The sequence below is a fragment of the Cannabis sativa genome, chromosome 6, assembly GCF_029168945.1.
Source record: "Cannabis sativa cultivar Pink pepper isolate KNU-18-1 chromosome 6, ASM2916894v1, whole genome shotgun sequence".
Taxonomy (NCBI): domain Eukaryota; kingdom Viridiplantae; phylum Streptophyta; class Magnoliopsida; order Rosales; family Cannabaceae; genus Cannabis; species Cannabis sativa.
Window position 1 is genome coordinate 2,783,549 of NC_083606.1, and position 18,110 is coordinate 2,801,658.

At 34.8% G+C, this 18,110-nt stretch overlaps 4 protein-coding genes across 4 annotated transcripts; 3 read left to right on the forward strand and 1 right to left on the reverse strand.

Moving 5' to 3' along the window:
• The first annotated feature begins 442 nt into the window (after positions 1 to 442).
• On the forward strand, positions 443 to 2,955 carry LOC115725719 (shikimate O-hydroxycinnamoyltransferase). The gene is made up of 2 exons (XM_030655315.2): positions 443 to 979; positions 1,928 to 2,955. Exons 1-2 carry the CDS (start codon positions 551 to 553, stop codon positions 2,813 to 2,815), a joined length of 1,317 nt encoding a protein of 438 aa, XP_030511175.2. The 5' UTR covers positions 443 to 550; the 3' UTR covers positions 2,816 to 2,955.
• Positions 2,956 to 8,775: 5,820 nt separating this feature from the next.
• On the forward strand, positions 8,776 to 11,893 carry LOC115725111 (F-box protein SKIP19). The gene is made up of 3 exons (XM_030654540.2): positions 8,776 to 9,535; positions 9,637 to 10,000; positions 11,048 to 11,893. Exons 1-3 carry the CDS (start codon positions 8,956 to 8,958, stop codon positions 11,736 to 11,738), a joined length of 1,635 nt encoding a protein of 544 aa, XP_030510400.2. The 5' UTR covers positions 8,776 to 8,955; the 3' UTR covers positions 11,739 to 11,893.
• An 820-nt stretch (positions 11,894 to 12,713) lies between these two features.
• On the forward strand, positions 12,714 to 15,258 carry LOC115725112 (F-box protein SKIP19). The gene is made up of 3 exons (XM_030654542.2): positions 12,714 to 13,462; positions 13,539 to 13,908; positions 14,466 to 15,258. Exons 1-3 carry the CDS (start codon positions 12,967 to 12,969, stop codon positions 14,986 to 14,988), a joined length of 1,389 nt encoding a protein of 462 aa, XP_030510402.2. The 5' UTR covers positions 12,714 to 12,966; the 3' UTR covers positions 14,989 to 15,258.
• Positions 15,259 to 15,729: 471 nt separating this feature from the next.
• LOC115717572 (uncharacterized) lies at positions 15,730 to 17,211 on the reverse strand. Its single transcript, XM_061117718.1, has one exon. It carries the CDS (start codon positions 17,209 to 17,211, stop codon positions 15,730 to 15,732), a length of 1,482 nt encoding a protein of 493 aa, XP_060973701.1.
• Between the last annotated feature and the right edge of the window lie 899 nt (positions 17,212 to 18,110).

The following is an 18,110-nucleotide window of genomic DNA, read 5'->3' on the forward strand; positions in this document are numbered from 1 at the left end:
GCTAAAGGGCACTAGTGGTACCTAGCACTCTCCTATATGTCAATATCGCTATTGGTCCAACTAAATATCGGGTCCCATATAATTTAATATAATAGTTTTTAGTAAATATCCTAGCTAATTGTAACTCGACATGTTGAAAAAAATACTAAATACTACTGTTACCTAATAGTAATACTCTTAATTATAAGATATCACATCAATAGTATTAAACAAGTTAAAAGCATCTTCAACGAAATAATTATTTAATATATATTAAATAATAATATAATATTATTTTAATAATTTTTCGAAATACTATTTACCATCGAAATAATTTAAAATAAAAATTGTCCAAAAGTAGGTAGAATTAGACATTTTTGATGACACCTTTCAAAAATGTCACTATTTAAGATGTTTGAGGTATCAAATATTATTATTATTATTATTATGATTATTATTATAGTACTATAAATATACATAATATACATATACATACATGCAATAGAAGAAACACAAACATAAATATATTGATATATCGTACTAGTGGCTATAGTGAGGATATTAATTAAAGATGGAGCTAACGATAGAAGTGAAGAAGACAACAATGGTGAAACCAGCGGCGGCGACACCTCGACATGTGCTGTGGAATTCCAACGTGGACCAATTGGTGCCAAGATTCCTTCATGTCTCAACCGTTTATTTCTACAAACCAAAACAAACTCATCATCATAACTTTTTTGATTCCAACATACTTAAGGAAGCCCTAAGTAAGGTTTTGGTACCCTTCTACCCGGTCGCCGGTCGCTTAGTGGCTTCCTCCACCGAGAGCGGCCGTGTCGATATCGATTGTAACGGTGAGGGTGTTCTCTTTGTGGAGGCTGAAACCAACTCTTTGGTTGATGATTTTGGTGACTTTAAGCCTTCACCAAAGCTTAAGTCTTTGGTTCCTTCTGTTGAATATTCTAAGGGCATATCTTCATATCCCCTTCTCCTCGTTCAGGTAATAATTTTATGAGAGTTTTTTATTTTTACACTTTAAAATAATTTTTTTTTTTTTTTGTATTTTTACGAAATTTTACAAAAAAATCCTAAAAAATAGTATATAAAATAATTCTCTTAATTTTATTAATTAATATACTATAAATAGCTTATGAGTTTTTATAATTATTATTAACGCAATATAAGTAAGATGCTGTAAAATAACTTAACTATTATATACCAAAACTTATATTATAACTTAATAACGGGACTTTCGCCGCTAATAGCCTATTGCGGCCGAATCTAGGATTATTAGTGGCGGAGTGGTCCGCCGCTAGTGAGGAGATATGTTGTAGTGTTAACGATTCATTGATGTGTTCAGTTTGTAGCTCAAATAACTATTATTTTAAGTAAAGTATTGTTATCAGCCACCAGTAATGTCCAATAACTTTTAGGTGGCATCTCACGATTGATTAGCGATATTTTTAAAAAATTATTTTCATAAGAACAAGGGTAACACTAGTTGTCAAAAATGAATATTTTTATTTTTATTTTGATAGTTATAGAAAAATTACATTTTAATTTTTTTAAATTCTGATACTTTACAGAAAAATTATATTTTAATTTTTTTTTTTTATATTATGGAGCTTTTTATGTACCCAAATTAAATAAAAAAATATGAGTTTTTTTATTTTTACATTTTAAAATAATTTTTTTTTTTTGTATTTTTACAAAATTTTACATAAAAATCTTCATAACAACTAACGGAACACCTTAAATCACAACTAAAGTCCACATAACATCTCACATAGATTCTATTAGAGAAACTACTGGAGCAACTCAAATTGTAAATTAAAAAAAAAGGTTAAAAAATAATATATGAAGTAATTTTCTTAAAAAAAATATCCTTTACCAAAAAAAATTCAAACTTCTAAATTATGTTATATTAATTATTTTAACATTTTTGCAGATAACTTATTTTAAATGTGGAGGAGTATCAATTGGTGTTGCGATAGAACACCATGTGATAGATGGTGTATCTGCTATTCATTTTCTAAATTCATGGTCTGACATAGCAAGTGGTATTGAACAACTCAAAACTCCACCATTTCTAGATAGAACTATACTTTGTGCACATAACCCACCTACACCTATATTTGATCATGTTGAATATGAATCTCCACTCACTAAGAAAACTACTACAAATGACAACATTGACATTGCTATTTATAAGTTGAGCAATGAACAATTGAAAACATTGAAAGCCAATTGTGTTAACAATGAAGAAGAAGATAACAAAATCAAGTATAGTTCCTATGAGATATTGGCTGGTCATATTTGGAGATGTGCGTGCAAAGCTCGTAAACTTAGTCATGATCAAGAGACTAAGTTGTATGTTGTGGTCGATGGAAGATCGAGGCTGCAACCACCGCTTCCTCCTGGTTACTTTGGTAACGCAATTTTTACTACTACAACGAAAGTTAAGGCTGGTGATTTAGTACAATCGAAATCGTGGTATGCTGCAAAGCAAATTCGTAGTACATTAAAGCGAATAGATGACAGTTATTTGAGATCAGCGTTGGATTACTTAGAACTTCAGCCTGATTTATCAGCCCTAAGTAGGGGTTCACATACGTTTAGAAGTCCTAATCTTGGAATCAATAGTTGGATTAGGTTACCTTTTTATGAGGCTGATTTTGGATGGGGTAGACCAATTTATGTAAGACCTGCTACGATTCTCTATGATGGTATAACTTATTTGCTATCTAGTCCAGATGATGATGGGAGTGTTTTTGTGGCAATTGGTCTTCAACATGATCACATGAAGGATTTTGTGAAGTTTCTATATGACATATGATGTATGGATGTATGACTTAGTTAATTGATGATTTTCTAATAAGGAGGGGCTTTGTGTGTTTTTCACCCTTATATATTGATGAATGTTCTTTTTTTCTTTTTTCTTTTTTTTTGAAGCTATTAATGAATGTTTTGGTGGTAGGTAGTGTTGTTGATAATAAATGTCATAATAAATTCATGGTTTTTTTTTTTTGTTGAGATTTTATAAAAATATTAGATTTTGGGGGCAATTTTATAAATTTAATTACTGTTACACAAATTTTTTTTACAAAAATACTCTCCACGCCTTAATTTTTTTATACTCTACACACTCCAAAACACATACAAAGTTTTCATTTTCAATACTTACGGACCGAACAACCAGAGCAACACCAGAACAACCAAAAAATAATTATTTTTCCAGTCAAAACTTAAGTATTTAAAATTTCAATCTTGAAAAATAACATAAAAAATCATCACTAAAACATGTAAACAAGAGTAAAACTACAAAATAAAATAATCAATCACAAAAGACAAAGGCTAATTAGTAATTTTTCCCCTCGAACTTTGACATGTACTAAATCATGCCCCCTGAACTTTTTTGGCCGCTAAAATTTCCCCCTAAACTATTAAGATTGTTAAATTTAAGGACTTTTGTCTAATTTTAGTAAAAAAATTATAACATGGATGAAAATTCAGGGGCATGATTTGGTATATGCATACAATCAATCCATTTAAGCTATCTTCAACTATGTAGTCTCATACCTACACAGCCTCAGAATCATCACACTTGACCTTCCCCAGGCGATGTGAAATTACACACCTTACTCAGTATTTCTCCTTACGAATCGTGAGACTACTGACTGTCACAAAAGCTGACCAATTGGATAGACCCAATACTTACATCTTGGGAACATGATACTACAATTGAGTGGGAGCGCTAATCATAGATATAAAATCTATAGCTTTTATAACTATATAGAAGTGAAATGATGATTTCCTTTGAGTTTGGCTTAACAGACATAAATGGAAGAGCTCTTATTGCAGTAATTATATTAGTTTACTGAGATATCATTTATAGAAAGCTAAGTATTTTAAGGATAAATACTTTGAGGGGTAGAACGATTAATTTGTCCCTACTCAATGTAAATTATCTATAGAGGATCTTTGATTATTTGGATTAAAATAATAGATAATTCATAGTGTATCTATTCTTGATGAATAGAGCATTCTATGTAATCAAGAATGCAATTCTGAATCTATAATGAAGTTAGGAGGAATTAATAAGATAGGAAATTTACTTGGTAAATTATAAAACTACTTATTAGGAGCTTGATTATATAGGTACATGGTACCATGGTCCCAACACTAGTTGAGATCATATTGTCTTGTAGACTCAATTAATTAGTTTTAATTAATCAATTAGAATTCTGAATATATAAGGCTTTGTCTTGTTTGTGAATTTTCACTAAGCAAGTGTTTATTTGAGAAGAAAAGTAGAAGATTTAGGGTTTGTTTATTAATTAAGAGACTTTGTAAGGTCTTATTAATAAATAAGTTAAATGACCACGTCAAAAAGAAGTTAAATGACAATTTTATTTGATAATTAATTATAATTATCAAATAGATAAATTTGACATTTATAGAGTTAGAATTAAAATATGGTATTTGTGAAAAAAAATTTAAATAAAATGGCAAAAATTAAAATCTTGTAGGGCCCACAATAGGTTCGACCACTTAATGATTAATAAAGCCACCAATTTTTTATTTTTTTAATTCTATTTTAATTCTAAACCTAACCCTAGAAACTATCCTATAAATAGAATAAGATGCTCTTATTTTCTAAGCTAATACCTTATAACAGTCTCTCTTTATCAGAAAAATTAAAAATAGAAAAGAGCCTCTTGTATTTTGAAATTCTCTTCTCTCCTTTATATTTTTGAACCTTATAGTAAATTGAGGAGTTGTCCATACAATTCAAGACAATACTCAAGATAGTGTAGAAAATTATGTAGAAATCTGCCACTGAAGAAGATCCAAGTTCAGATATTGATCATACTTGTAACACTCCGATTTCCTGAGATGTCACGCACGATAGTCTATATAAAATAATTAATAAAATCAAAACAATAAAATACTTTTTTATTGAAAAATAACTAAGCATGAGATCTCATTGTTTAAAACAAAATATTTTAGAATCCGCAAACTTAAATAAGAACTAGTTAAATCAAAATACTGGGTCCACAATGTTCAACAACTAAAAAAACACATTAAAACTAAAATACTGTAGCATCCTAACATGTAGTTTACGCCTCGAGCTCTTCATACTCACTGCTTAGCCTTACCCTTACCTGCACACAGAGTACCCGTGAGCTAACGCCTAGTAAAAAGAGCTACGTAGGACATAACTCTCCTAACTAGATACTTAACATTAGTTACTCACAATATAAATCAACAATAATGCACATTCCATAAAATATAATCACAATGCATGTTGTTCCCACATGCATAAATCAAAGTCTCATACCGCACATTATACTATCACATACGATAATAAACTATACACTCATATTGATCACACATGAGGTATAACCTGCCCTGCCTTGTGTTATTGTCACACTTGGCATCCAACAGGACAATCACTTACCATAAGTTGTACTTACTCATGATAAAGTTATAACCTGCAAGTGTTATGCTCGCACAAACAGTTTGACCCTAGCACTATTCTCATGCTAATGATACTGATTATGTAAGGAAATCATTACAACACATCATCAAGTTAAATAGCAAACCAAACCAAGTTGTATGCATAGACATATACACCTTGTGCACCGATGTCCACTCTTCTTACCTCAGTTGCTAAGACCACACTTTCTACCTCGAGCACCTCAAAGAATTTCCTAGTTGAGGACAAGATCTTAGACATTCATTAACACAATAATACACTCAAAATACATTCAAGTATGAATCTCTAGACTCATACGAAAACTTACGTAAAAATACATAACACATAAGCCAATTTTACTTGCATGACACACCATACATAATCATTTATTATTTCAATTCACACAAACACATTGCATGTACTCAAATAAAATTTTTTAACGTAAAACATGAATTCATACAAACACTGGAAATGTCGTTTTCTGTCCAAAGTAGGGAAAGAGACTCTCCTCAAAACAGTAGCACAAGCCTTCCCAAGCTATGCTATGTCTGTATTCTTGCTACCATTGGAAACTTGTCGAAGTCTTGAAAGCATTATGAGTAATTTTTGGTGGCAATCTTTTAAAAACAAGCATGGAGTTATCTAGATCAGTTGGAAAAAAAAAACTCTGGAAGCATAAAACAGTTGGTGATTTAGGTTTTAGAGATTTTAGGGAGTATAACTTAGCATTACTAGGGGGCACAAGCCTGGAGGTTATTAACAGAAGATTCTTCCCTAGTTTGCAAAGTTTACAAGGCAAGATATTTTTCTGATGGTTCTTTTCTCTCGGCCTCCCTTAGAAATAACCCATCATTCATCTGGAAGAGCATATTTGAAATAAAGAATTTAATTAGTGCTAGTGTGAGAATTCAAATTGGTAATGACCTGAGTACACAGATTGCCACTGATCCCTAGCTGCCAGACATACATCAACCCTATGTTAGCTCTTCACATCCAACTTTGGCTGGAAGTCGTGTCGCTAGTTTAATGCAAATCGACCAGAACAGATGGGAAGCTGAAATAGTTGTTGATCTATTCAATGACAGGGATTATGCTCTTATCTTGGGATCCCTCTCCCTAATTCAAATACAACTGATCGGTGGAGTTGGATATATGAAACTTCAGGACACTACTCAGTCTAGAGTGCCTATAGATTTATGCAGCAGAATGAAGATGATGTTCGATTACATGGTAATTTTTGGAAGAATTATTGGAAGATAAGGTACCACCGAAAGTGCTGCATTTTGGTTGGAGAGCTACTACAGGCTGCTTACCAACTCGAACCCAACTCCAAACAAAGCATATACATGTCACTAGTTCATGTCCTGTTTGTTCTAATGCAGCAGAATCAATTCTTCATGTTCTAGTCCTCTGCCCATTTGCTCTTTCATGTTGGCATAGATCAGCCGTTAATTTCAATCCAGCAACAACAGGTGTGGTCAAAGACTCGTTTGAGGATGTTACTCGCGGCAATACTGCCAATACTTCTATAGAAATCTTAATGGTAGCTTGGAAAATTTAGAATGCACGGAATGATGTCCTTTGGAAAGGAAGAAACAAAACAACAGCTAGTGTAGTTCTAGAAGCAAGATTGCATCTTAACCAATGGTTGTGTGCTCAAAAAAAATTAAATGGAACCTATTCTTGTTCAAAATGATCAAGGATTGGACATAGAGCACTGGACTAAACCCGTGGCTAACATGGTTAAGGTTAATGTTGATGGGGCTATATTTGCAGCAACTAGCTCTTTTGGTGTTGGTTTCATAGCTAGAGATTGTGATGGCAAAATTTTGGAAGTTGTCTAAAAATGCAGCATTGGCCATGTCTCTCCTGAGGTAGCTGAAGCTTGTGGTATCAAAAAAGCCCTTAGTTGGTTAAAAAGCAAAACTTGGCAAATTGTGTTGATTGAAACCGACTGTTTAGTGGCAGTACAAGGCATATATAGTAATGTGCAAATGTCATCTGCATTTGGGACGATTGTATGGGACTGTAAACAACTTATTGTTGAGTTGAAAAATATTTCTTTAAAATTTGTTAAGTATTCTGCTAACAAGGTTGCGCACTTCCTTGCACATAGTGCTTGTTATTCATGCAAGTTCGTATTTTTTATCATCATAATTCTCCTTTAAAATTATTAGACATTGTAAAGGCTGATTTTCTTTATATTTCCATTAAAAAAAATTACATATAAATATAAATTAATAACTATATAGAAAAAATAACATTAACTATATAGAAAAAATAACATTAATTATCTAAAACTACACCCAATTCTCGGTTGGAAATTGTGATTGTGATCCTTCAATTAACTTCATTTACATGATTAGTGCATAATTATCTAATTAAATAAATATGTCAAATCTTATAATTACTCCAAACTACATTTAATTTTTATCATACAATGACTTTTTATAGGAACCTTCAATATTTTTATTTTTATAATTTTAAAGGTATAAGTTTGTTATAAGATTTTTTTTTTGAAACAAAGTTAAAAAAATATTAGAAAAAACACTATAAGGTAACTGCCTAACTGGTTATCATGGTTATTCTAAAAGTACTTGGTTACTTTAATCTAATTTTTCCATATTTTTCAACTTTTTTTTGTAAAATAATTTTTTGAAAAAAATAACTATATTTTTATTCAAAAATTATAAAAAAAAAACAAACAAAAAAAATATTATAATATCTTCATCTTTTCTCTATGTATAAACTTTTGAGTATTTTCAATAAAATTTCATTGTTCAAAAAAAAAAAAAAATAATAATCCTTCAAAAAAAAAAAAACAATAATAAAATCAGTTTAAAAAAATCTACAACGCTGCCTATTTTTTTTTTTATAATTATATATATTTTAATTATTTAAAATATTCTGTAAAATTTTAAAAATTTTTAATAAACTGAAAATAAAGTTCAAAAAATTGATTACACACATTAGTTTTTTTGTTTGTATATACATGTAAAATAAACGATTTAAACATTAAATTTTATTTTATTTTATGTGTTTTTTTGAGAAAATTAAATTTTATTTTTTTAAAACATAATGTTTACAACATTAAATTCTATGCTATAAATTATTTTAAATTTTTTAAAATTTTAGAGAATATCTTTATTAATTATTTCATATACCACAATAAAAAAGCTAAACTAAATAATTCCTCAAAATACCAAAACCATATTACTATTTTAATGAAGTGCATCCTAAAATCACTCAAGTATGTGAGAGAAAATCTTTCCTAGTTATATGGATATATGTATGACTAGGCATTAGAAAACTGAAATGGAAGTTCTTTTAGAAATCTTAATGTTTAAATGAGCCAGCTGGCTCTTCTTTATTGGAGGGCCACTAATTGGAACGCATAAAACGCGGAACACCTGATTCCACTCCCCCTCTAACCCACACAAATTCTGTTTTGCTCTTTTTTATATGATTTTTCCTTTTTTTTTTTTTTTTGGTTAAAAATGGCGAACAACAACGAAAGATTGTTAGGAACGGTGAAATGGTTCGATTCTCAGAAGGGTTACGGCTTCATAATCCCTTCCAATGGCGGCCAAGACTTGTTCCTTCACCGCTCCGGAATCCGATCCCGCCGCGCCGACGGTCGTGGTGGTGGTTTTCGAACCCTCGTTCACGGTGAGACTGTAGAGTTTCTGATTCGTCCACATAAAAAAAATCGTACCAAGGCCGTAGATGTTACCGGACCTAACCAGGGACCTCTTCAGGGACGACCTTCTCGTGGCGGCGGTGATAGAGGAGGACGACGATCTCGCGGCTGTTATGGTCAAGGCGGTAGAGGAAGAGGAGGAGGAGGATATCGAGGCGGTTATGGCGAAGGCAGTAGTGGCGGTTGTATTCATTGCGGTGATGTTGATTGTATGGCCTTAGATTGGTTCCAGAGATGCTATGGTGGTAGAGGAGGAGGAGGAGGAGGATTTCGCGGCGGTTATGTAAGTGGTCGCATGGCTAGAGATTTGTTCGAGAGAAGTAGCGGTTATGGCGGAGGAAGGTACGGTGGCCGCGGAAACTGCTTCAACAATGGAGGTGATTATCTCGGATTGTTTTTTTTTTGGTATTTTCTTGTCAATTTTTCGTATGGAAACTGGAAAATTATGTTACTCTTTCGTTAATTTCTCTGAACCTAGGTCGTAGCAAACGAAGTAATCGTCGGGAAATGGCGGCTTCTTCGTCATCGACTAAGCCAACTCCGCCTGGAGAAATACGGAACTGGCTGGACTTGCCGCGAGATGTGACGGCGTCGATTCTCTCTCGTCTTGGAGCGATTGAGATAATGACGAGTGCTCAGATGGTTTGCAAGATGTGGCTTGATATCTGTAAGGATCCTCTCATGTGGCGAACCATTGATATGAGGAACCTCGGCGATCCTGGCTATGGGTTGGACTTTATAAAGATGTGCAGTAATGTCATCGACCGAAGCTGCGGCCAACTCGTTGATCTCAACATTGAGTACTTTGGAACTGATGGACTGCTTCTCCATGCCGTTACTAGGTATTTTTCTTACTCTTCTATATCTCATCTCTTGGTATAATTAGGGGCAGAAATGAAATGATTAAACTGGCTCTAATTGTGTTTCAATTTGATAATTTGGAATGTTTGTTCTTCATGATTATTTAATTATTGTAAATATTATCGAATTTCAACTGTTGAATTTGCTATGAGTTTAGTAATTCATATTGGAGAGAGTAAATCCATTCATTACTTTGAATAGAAAGAAATTGAGATCAATTTGATGACCCTTTCACCTGATTAATTCAATGATTAAACTTGTCTCTAATTGAAGTTGTTGGCTACTGTGTTTCAATTCAATTATTTGGGTTTTTGTTGTGGATTTTTTTTCTTTCTTTTCGGCCTTAAAGAGAATGTTTGTTCTGTTAATTTCAACTGTCGAATTTGCTATGACTTTCTTAATTCATAATGGACAGAGAAAAATCATATATTACTTTGAATAGAATGAAATTTTGAGACCAATTTGATGACCCTTACCTTAGCTTGATTAGTTCAATGAAAAAGTTCTGTCATGTTGTGATGGTTGTAGTTAGATTGGTCACAACTTTTCTTTTTCTGTTATGATTCCTTTTATTCTTTTCCATATGTGATAAGAACTTAGTACTCGAAGCTCAGGAAAACCAATAAAACATTATAAATTATAGGCAACGGATATTGAAACAGAGAAATAAGGTTACAAACTATGGGAGCCCTTAGGCCCCTATGATGCAAAGAGTATTATATACCCTTTTCATTTAATCTCTTATTCTATATTCTACTAACTTGCGGCCTAACATTGTGATGGTTGTAGTTAAATTGGTCACTAACTGTTCTTTTTCTGTTATTATCCTTTTATTATTTTTTCATATGTTTGGATATAAATTGTTTAATCATAGTGACCTGCAGATTCTAGAAACATTTGTTGCTCCATTGAAGCTTCCATCTCTAACTTTGAATGTTACACAAGTTTCTGTTAATCCGAAATTTTCTCAGTTTCCTTGTCTACATTGTTGCTGCTAACTTTTATTTTCTTTGCAACCTTTGAAACAGTTCCAAACTGATCAAACGCCTTCGATTTGCTTGTTGCTATGATGTTTCTGATGAGGGATTGATTGAGGCTATTGAAAATCTTCCACTGCTGGAGGAGCTTGATCTGACACTATGCTCATTATCAGAAACTTTTATCGAAGCATTGGGACGCTGTTGCCCTCAATTTAAAACCTTGAAACTGAACCACCAAGCTTATAAATACCCAGACATGGATTCTGATGAGGAGAATGAGTTCAATGCATATGAGATTGAAATTGGTAAAAACTTGCCGGGGTTACGCCACTTGCAACTTATTGGAAGCAGTATGACTAACATGGGCTTACAAGCCATTCTTGATGGTTGCCGCAACCTCGAATCACTTGACTTGCGCCGATGTCTGAATATCGACTTGAAGGGAAATTTGGGGAAAAGGTGTGGTGAGCAAATTAAACTTGTTAAACTACCTCATGATTCACTCAAGGGCTATGGATTTATTGCTGATCCTTATATGGCTGATCCTAATGTGTTCTTTGGAAGGGAAGACTTTGATTTTCCGGGTGGTGCTAATTCTGCTTGGCTTTTCAGGGATTACTTTGGTTATGGATACTCAAGTGAAGAATTGGATTATGATGATTTTACTAGGATTAATTACTATGAAGAATTAGAATTAGATGATATCTTTAATGATGATGATGATGGTTTCTTCTTTTGAAATCATGATCATCATATGGGGGGAGAGATGACTATACGAGGATATACTATCTGTGTTTAGCCTTTCGTTCTGGTCAGTTTATCTCTTTTGTTAGTACATATTTGAAGGTAGTTTGGAATTTGACAAATGAGTTAGTAATTACATAGTTTCACAAATGAGTTAGTAACTACGTTTAGTAGCATTAATTTTTATTGTGAAGTTCTTTTTTAATAGATTTAATCACACTAAAATAGAATTTAAATAATTTTTTATGTGTACCAATAAAATTGTGCCACGTGTACACTGAGTCTAGTCTAACATGACACTTAACACTTAAAATGGAGACACTTAACACTTAAAATGGACAGAAATATTAAATTGCTAATGGGTTCTTAGTTTGGGGTGTTGTAATGCCCAAATTTGGGTTTTGAGTTAAGTGAAATTAAAATAAAAGTTTTGGCAGTTTTGACGCCATTCCTACAATATATAAGGGAATTCCTATTAGAAAAGCTATGTAATGATGATTACATTACAAAAGACTAAATAAAATAAAGCTAAAATGACTTTAATACTTTTTTTTATCAATTTATCATTTATTCTAATATTCTTTCTAATAACGAACCAAATATTTTAATTAATTTTCATTACTATTCTTATTCCATTACTATTACCATTATTATTACTTTCTACCAAACTAAATGTCACCTAAAATCATCCCATCAAGAAAAGATTGTGTTTCTTTTCTTTTGAACAATGAATAAAATTACATTGAAAAAAATCAGCGTTAAGTACATCGAAAAGGAAAGAAGAAAAATCTTCTATTTAAATTAGCTTACTATTCATTCTAAGTGCGTGCACAGCTAATTCGTGAACAATTATATCAACGGATCGACGAACATGAATTAGAATGCCTCAAAAAAATTAGATAGTAAATTAAAAATATCATCTAAAAGAAAACCAAAATCATTACAAAGACAAAATCTTTTAAAAAAAGCAGAGATTACAGCTAAATAATCAGACTCAATAAAATAGAGAAAGAGATCAATTCCAAGCGACCAATCCAACGCCACCATAATAACTACAATCTCAGCTTGAATAACTGTAAAATTCCCTGAAAAACCAACATAATAAGATTGTTATTCGCATCTCATTCCCCATTTAGACGGGTCCCATTGAAAGCGGGTCCCGCAGGGCCCATCCAAATGTGCATCCCTTTGTCCAACACAATTTTTTCTTTTTTTGGTTAAAAATGGCGAACAACAACGAAAGATTGTTAGGAACGGTGAAATGGTTCGATCCCCGGAAGGGTTACGGCTTCATAATCCCTTCCAATGGCGCCCAAGAGTTGTTCCTTCACCGCTCCGGCATCCGATCCCGCTGCCCCGACGGTCGTGGCGGTGGTTTCCGAACCCTCGCTCACGGTGAGACCGTAGAGTTTCTCATTCGTCCAGATAAAAAAAATCGTACCAAGGCCGTAGATGTCACCGGACCTAACCAGAGACCTCTTCAGGGACTACCTCCACCTGGCGGCCGAGGCCGTGCTAGAGGAGGAGGAGGCAGTAGTGGCGGTAATTTCGGAGGCGTTTGTTTTCATTGTGGTGATGTTGATTGTATGGCCTTAGATTGGTTCCAGAGATGCTACGGTGGTTATGGAAGCAGTTACATGACTAGAGATTGGTTAGAGAGAGGTAGCGGTTATGGCGGAGGAAGGTATGGTGGCCGTGGAAACTGCTTCAACAATGGAGGTGATTTTCACCGATTTTTTTGGTATTTTCTTGTCAATTTTTCGTATGGAAACTGAAAAACTATGTTCTGATTCAGGTCGCAGGAAACGAGGTAATCATCTGGCGTCTTCTTCTTCTTCTTCTTCGTCATCGAGTAAGCTAACTCCGTCAGGAGAAGTACGGAACTGGCTGGACTTGCCGCGCGATGTAATGGCGTCGATTCTTTCTCGTCTTGGAGTGATCGAAATAATGATGAGTGCTCAGATGGTTTGCAAGGTGTGGTTTGATATCTGTAAGGATCCTCACATGTGGCGAACCATTGATATGCAGAACATCGGCGATCCTGACTTAGGCTTGGACTTGAGAAGTATCTGCCGCAAAGTCATCAACCGGAGCTCTGGCCAACTCGTTGATCTCAACATTGGGTACTTTGGAACCGATGAACTGCTTCGCCATGCCGTTGCTAGGTATTCTTTTAATTCTTCTATTATCTCATCTTTTGGTTAAATTTGGGGCTTTTTAGATCTGAAATGATTAAAGAGAATGTTTGTTCTTCATGATTATTTAATAATTATATTTTGTAAATTAAAAAATTATCGAATTTTAACTGTGGAATGTGCTATGAGTTTAGTAACTCATAATGGAGACAGAAAATTCATTCTTTACTTTGGATAGAAAGAAATTTTGAGACAATTTGTTGGCTTGGCTACTATTAAATTGAATGTTTGTTCTTCAAATTTCGACTGTCGAATTTGTTTTGATTTTATTAATTTATAGTGTACAGAGAAAATTCACTCATTACTTTGAATTGAAAGAAAATTTGATGACCCTTCGCTTGATTAATTCAATGAAATAAGTTCTGGCATAGTGACATGAAGATTCTTACAATATTCTATAAGCATTTCTTGCTCCATTGAAGCTTCCATCTCTAATTTTGAATGTTGCTCAAGTTTCCATTTATCCGATTTTTTCTCAGGTTCCTTGTCTACAATATTGCTGCTTACTTTTATTTTCTTTGAAACAGTTCCAAACAGATCAAACGCCTTCGATTGGCTTGTTGCTATGATGTTTCTGATGAGGGATTGATTGAAACTATTGAAATGCTTCCACTGTTGGAGGAGCTTGATCTGACACTATGCTCGTTTTCAGAAACTTTTATCGAACCATTGGGACACTGTTGCCCTCATTTTAAAACATTGAAACTGAACCACCATGCTCATAAATACCCGGGCATGGATCCTGATGAGGAGAATGTTTTCAATGCATTTGAGATTGAAATTGGTAAAAACTTGCCGGGATTACGCCACTTGCAACTTATGGGAAGCGTGATGACTAACATGGGGTTACAAGCCATTCTTGATGGTTGTCGTAATCTCGAATCACTTGACCTACGCCAATGTCTGAATATCGATTTGAAGGGTAATTTGGGGAAAAGGTGTGCTGAACAAATCAAACTTGTTAAACTACCTCATGATTCTCTCAAGGATATTCAAGTAAGGAATTGGACTATGATGATTTTACAAGGATTAGTTACTATGAAGACTTAGAATTAGATGATTTCTTTAATGATGATGATGATGATGGTTTCTTAATTTGAAATTGTGATCATCATATGGGAGAGGGGTGACAATACCAGGATGAACTATCTGTGTTTAGCCTTTCGTTTCTGGTCAGTTTCTATTTGTTAAATACAATTTAAAAGTAGTTTGAAATTTGAGATTGACCAAATCTCTCTCTTTTTGTCAGACCAAATGAAAATTTGTTGATACATATTTCCTTCAACAAATATCCTAATGATTACATTTTTACATGTTAAACATAATTAATGAGATTTAATGGAGATTAATTGAGGAAAATTTACTGTGGGGGTTATAAAATACAGAAAAAAAGAAAAAAAAAAAGAGAAGGATTTTCGACAAAAGATAATTTAGTGAGATTTTTATGTTTTTTTTTTTTTACAAAAATGTTTTCTAGTTGGGTCAGGGTCTAGGGTTTGAGGTTTGAGTTAGGGCTTCAGGTCTCAGGATCCAAAGTCTAGGTCAGGGTCTAGGGCTTGAGGTTTAGGTTAGGGTCTAGGGTTTTATGTCCAAATTGGTGTCGGGGTCCGGAACGGTGGTTTGTGTCCAGGTCCAGGGTTCAGGTCAGGATTCTAGTTCAGGTTGAGGTTTGGGTTTGTGGTCAAGGTTTGGGTCGTGGTCTGGGTTCTAGGTTTAGGTTGGGGTAGGAGTCAAAAATATGAATAAAAAATTTGAAAGTGATTTTTTTTTTTTTGAATAAGTGTTCTTTTATTAAAATGAGTAATCGCTCTCCATAATAGACATAAAGTTCAAAGGAACACTGTTAATGGGAAACATACGTTCAGCTAAAGTAACAGAGTGCCGGGCAACATAGTGCGCAGCACGGTTCGCAGAACGCTTAACAAATGAAATCGAAACATTGAACAAATTTTTAAGAATATTTTTGCAATCATCAACCACCAATCCAAACGTAGAGGCTAGAGTTTCTTCACTCCGAATAGCTTCAACACAAACAAGACTATTCGTCTTGATGATAGCCCGTGTGTAAGCATTGTCTTTGAGCCAACTTAAAGCCTCCCTGATACCTATACTTTCGGCCAGTTTAGGGGCCACCGAGCCATCTTTAATCCCTGCAAAAGCAGAGATCAATCCACCATCTGAGTTTCTCACCACAAATCCGAAGCCATGCTTGAAAGAGGAGGCAAAAATGGCCGCATCTACATTGAGTTTGATACCTGAAGACGGTTTTATCCACTGCTCCGCACCATCTCCCTCTTTAAGAGGAGACAACAAGGGTAGATTACCCTTTCCTTGAGCTTTTATCCATTGGTCAAGACTCAAATTTGCAAAATCCACCACATCACTCACCCTTCTCACCCGCTGCTTCCACACCAGATCGTTTCTCGCTGCCCATAAAGCCCAACACAACATTATTACTCGCCCCAACATCTCACTGGTAACACAACTAGCAGTAGCCTCAAGCCACGACAACAAAGAAGAGAAAGAATCTCTTGCTACAGTAGCCAAACCAGCAACATTGAAGCAAGACCAAGCAAAATCGCAGGCCACCAGTAAGTGCCATTCAGTTTCAGCAAAGACATCGCACATAGGACAATTACTTTCCACCAAAACCTTTTTGATACACAGGTTTCTTTTTGTTGCAAGGCAATTTGAGGCCGCTCTCCAAACGAGATCTTTGGCTTTAGGAGGCACTTTGAAAGTCCACAAAATCTTCCAAAACTTATTGCTCACTGTGTTGGCCGAATGATGTTTTTGATCCTGGAGTAAATTATATGCACTGCGAACAGAGTAGAACTCGTTCTTCTCAGCAACCCAATACCAGGAGTCGACTTCACCAGATTGATCAATGGGAATTCCAAGAATGATAGCCGCATCTGTGGGGGAGAAGAAATCCTTCACAACATCACTATCCCAGCAGCGATTGTGGACTTGGAACAGGCTGTTAACAGTAAAATTCTCAAGGTCTTGAACCATGGGAACAGGGACAGAGTGATCCAAGCTAGGAAGCCAAGGATCGTTAGTAATTTGTACTGAAGTACCAGGGCCGATTCTCTTCCTTAGGCCTAGCTTCACTGTATCTTTTGCAGCAAAAATACTGCTCCAAATGAAGCTTGGATTCGATCCTAACTCAGCCGAGAGATAGTCACCATGGGGAAAGTATCTAGCTTTGAACACTTTGCTAGCAAGGGAGTCTATGTTAAATAGGAGCCGCCAGCCTTGTTTGCCAAGCATGGCTAGATTAAAGTCCCTCAAACTTCAAAACTCCATGCCACCATCATGTTTATGTTTTGTCATTCTATCCCAACTCATCCAAGTGATACCACTGCCATTACCATTAGAGTTGTTTGATTTCTACCAAAAGCTCGCCATCATCCGCTCTATTTCGTTACATGTGCCAATCAGAAAAAGAAAGACGTTCATAGCATACGAAGGAAGAGATTGGACCACGGTCTTGATAAGAATCTCTTTTCCAGCCCGAGACAAGAAGCGACCCTCCCAACTATTGATCCGCTTCCTCATTCTTTCTTTAAGGAACCCCAGAACAGCGTTCTTGTTTCGGCCCACTATACTTGGAAGCCCCAGGTACATACTGTCCTCCCCCGCTTCCTGGATATGCATCAAATTACAAATGCTATTTCTGGTATTGGCCGTGGTATTGGAGCTAAAAAAAGCACATGATTTGTGGAGGTTAACTTTTTGACCAGATGCGCCTTCAAAAGTTTGGAGGAGTTGTAAAACATGGCTGGCTTCTTCTTCCGAAGCTTGACAATACACATAGCTGTCATCCGCAAACAGTAAGTGGGAAATGGTAGGGGCACTTCTAGCAACTTTGCAACCCGTTATAAGTCTTGTGGCCTCATAGTGTCTAACTAAGGATGAGAATCCCTCCGCACAAACAATGAACAGGTAAGGTGATAGCGGACAACCTTGGCGGATGCCTCGAGTAGGAACAATCGGTCCCATCTTTTGACCGCTATTAATACCATGGTAACGAACAGAATTCACACAACTAAGAGTCAAGTCTATCCACCGATCGCTGAACCCCATTACTCGAAGAATAGAATCTAGGAACCTCCATTCAACACGATCATAAGCTTTACTCATGTCGAGCTTGAGTGCCATATAACCTT

Bases quoted from the DNA above. Each gene is read 5' to 3' on its own strand.
- LOC115725111 (XM_030654540.2), top strand. From the start codon at position 8,956: ATGGCGAACAACAACGAAAGATTGTTAGGAACGGTGAAATGGTTCGAT. The intron at 9,536-9,636 runs GTGATTATCTCG...CTCTGAACCTAG, and splicing joins AAACTGCTTCAACAATGGAG to GTCGTAGCAAACGAAGTAAT. The intron at 10,001-11,047 runs GTATTTTTCTTA...CCTTTGAAACAG, and splicing joins CTTCTCCATGCCGTTACTAG to TTCCAAACTGATCAAACGCC.
- LOC115725719 (XM_030655315.2), top strand. From the start codon at position 551: ATGGAGCTAACGATAGAAGTGAAGAAGACAACAATGGTGAAACCAGCG. The intron at 980-1,927 runs GTAATAATTTTA...ACATTTTTGCAG, and splicing joins ATCCCCTTCTCCTCGTTCAG to ATAACTTATTTTAAATGTGG.
- LOC115717572 (XM_061117718.1), bottom strand. From the start codon at position 17,211: ATGCTTGGCAAACAAGGCTGGCGGCTCCTATTTAACATAGACTCCCTT.
- LOC115725112 (XM_030654542.2), top strand. From the start codon at position 12,967: ATGGCGAACAACAACGAAAGATTGTTAGGAACGGTGAAATGGTTCGAT. The intron at 13,463-13,538 runs GTGATTTTCACC...GTTCTGATTCAG, and splicing joins AAACTGCTTCAACAATGGAG to GTCGCAGGAAACGAGGTAAT. The intron at 13,909-14,465 runs GTATTCTTTTAA...TCTTTGAAACAG, and splicing joins CTTCGCCATGCCGTTGCTAG to TTCCAAACAGATCAAACGCC.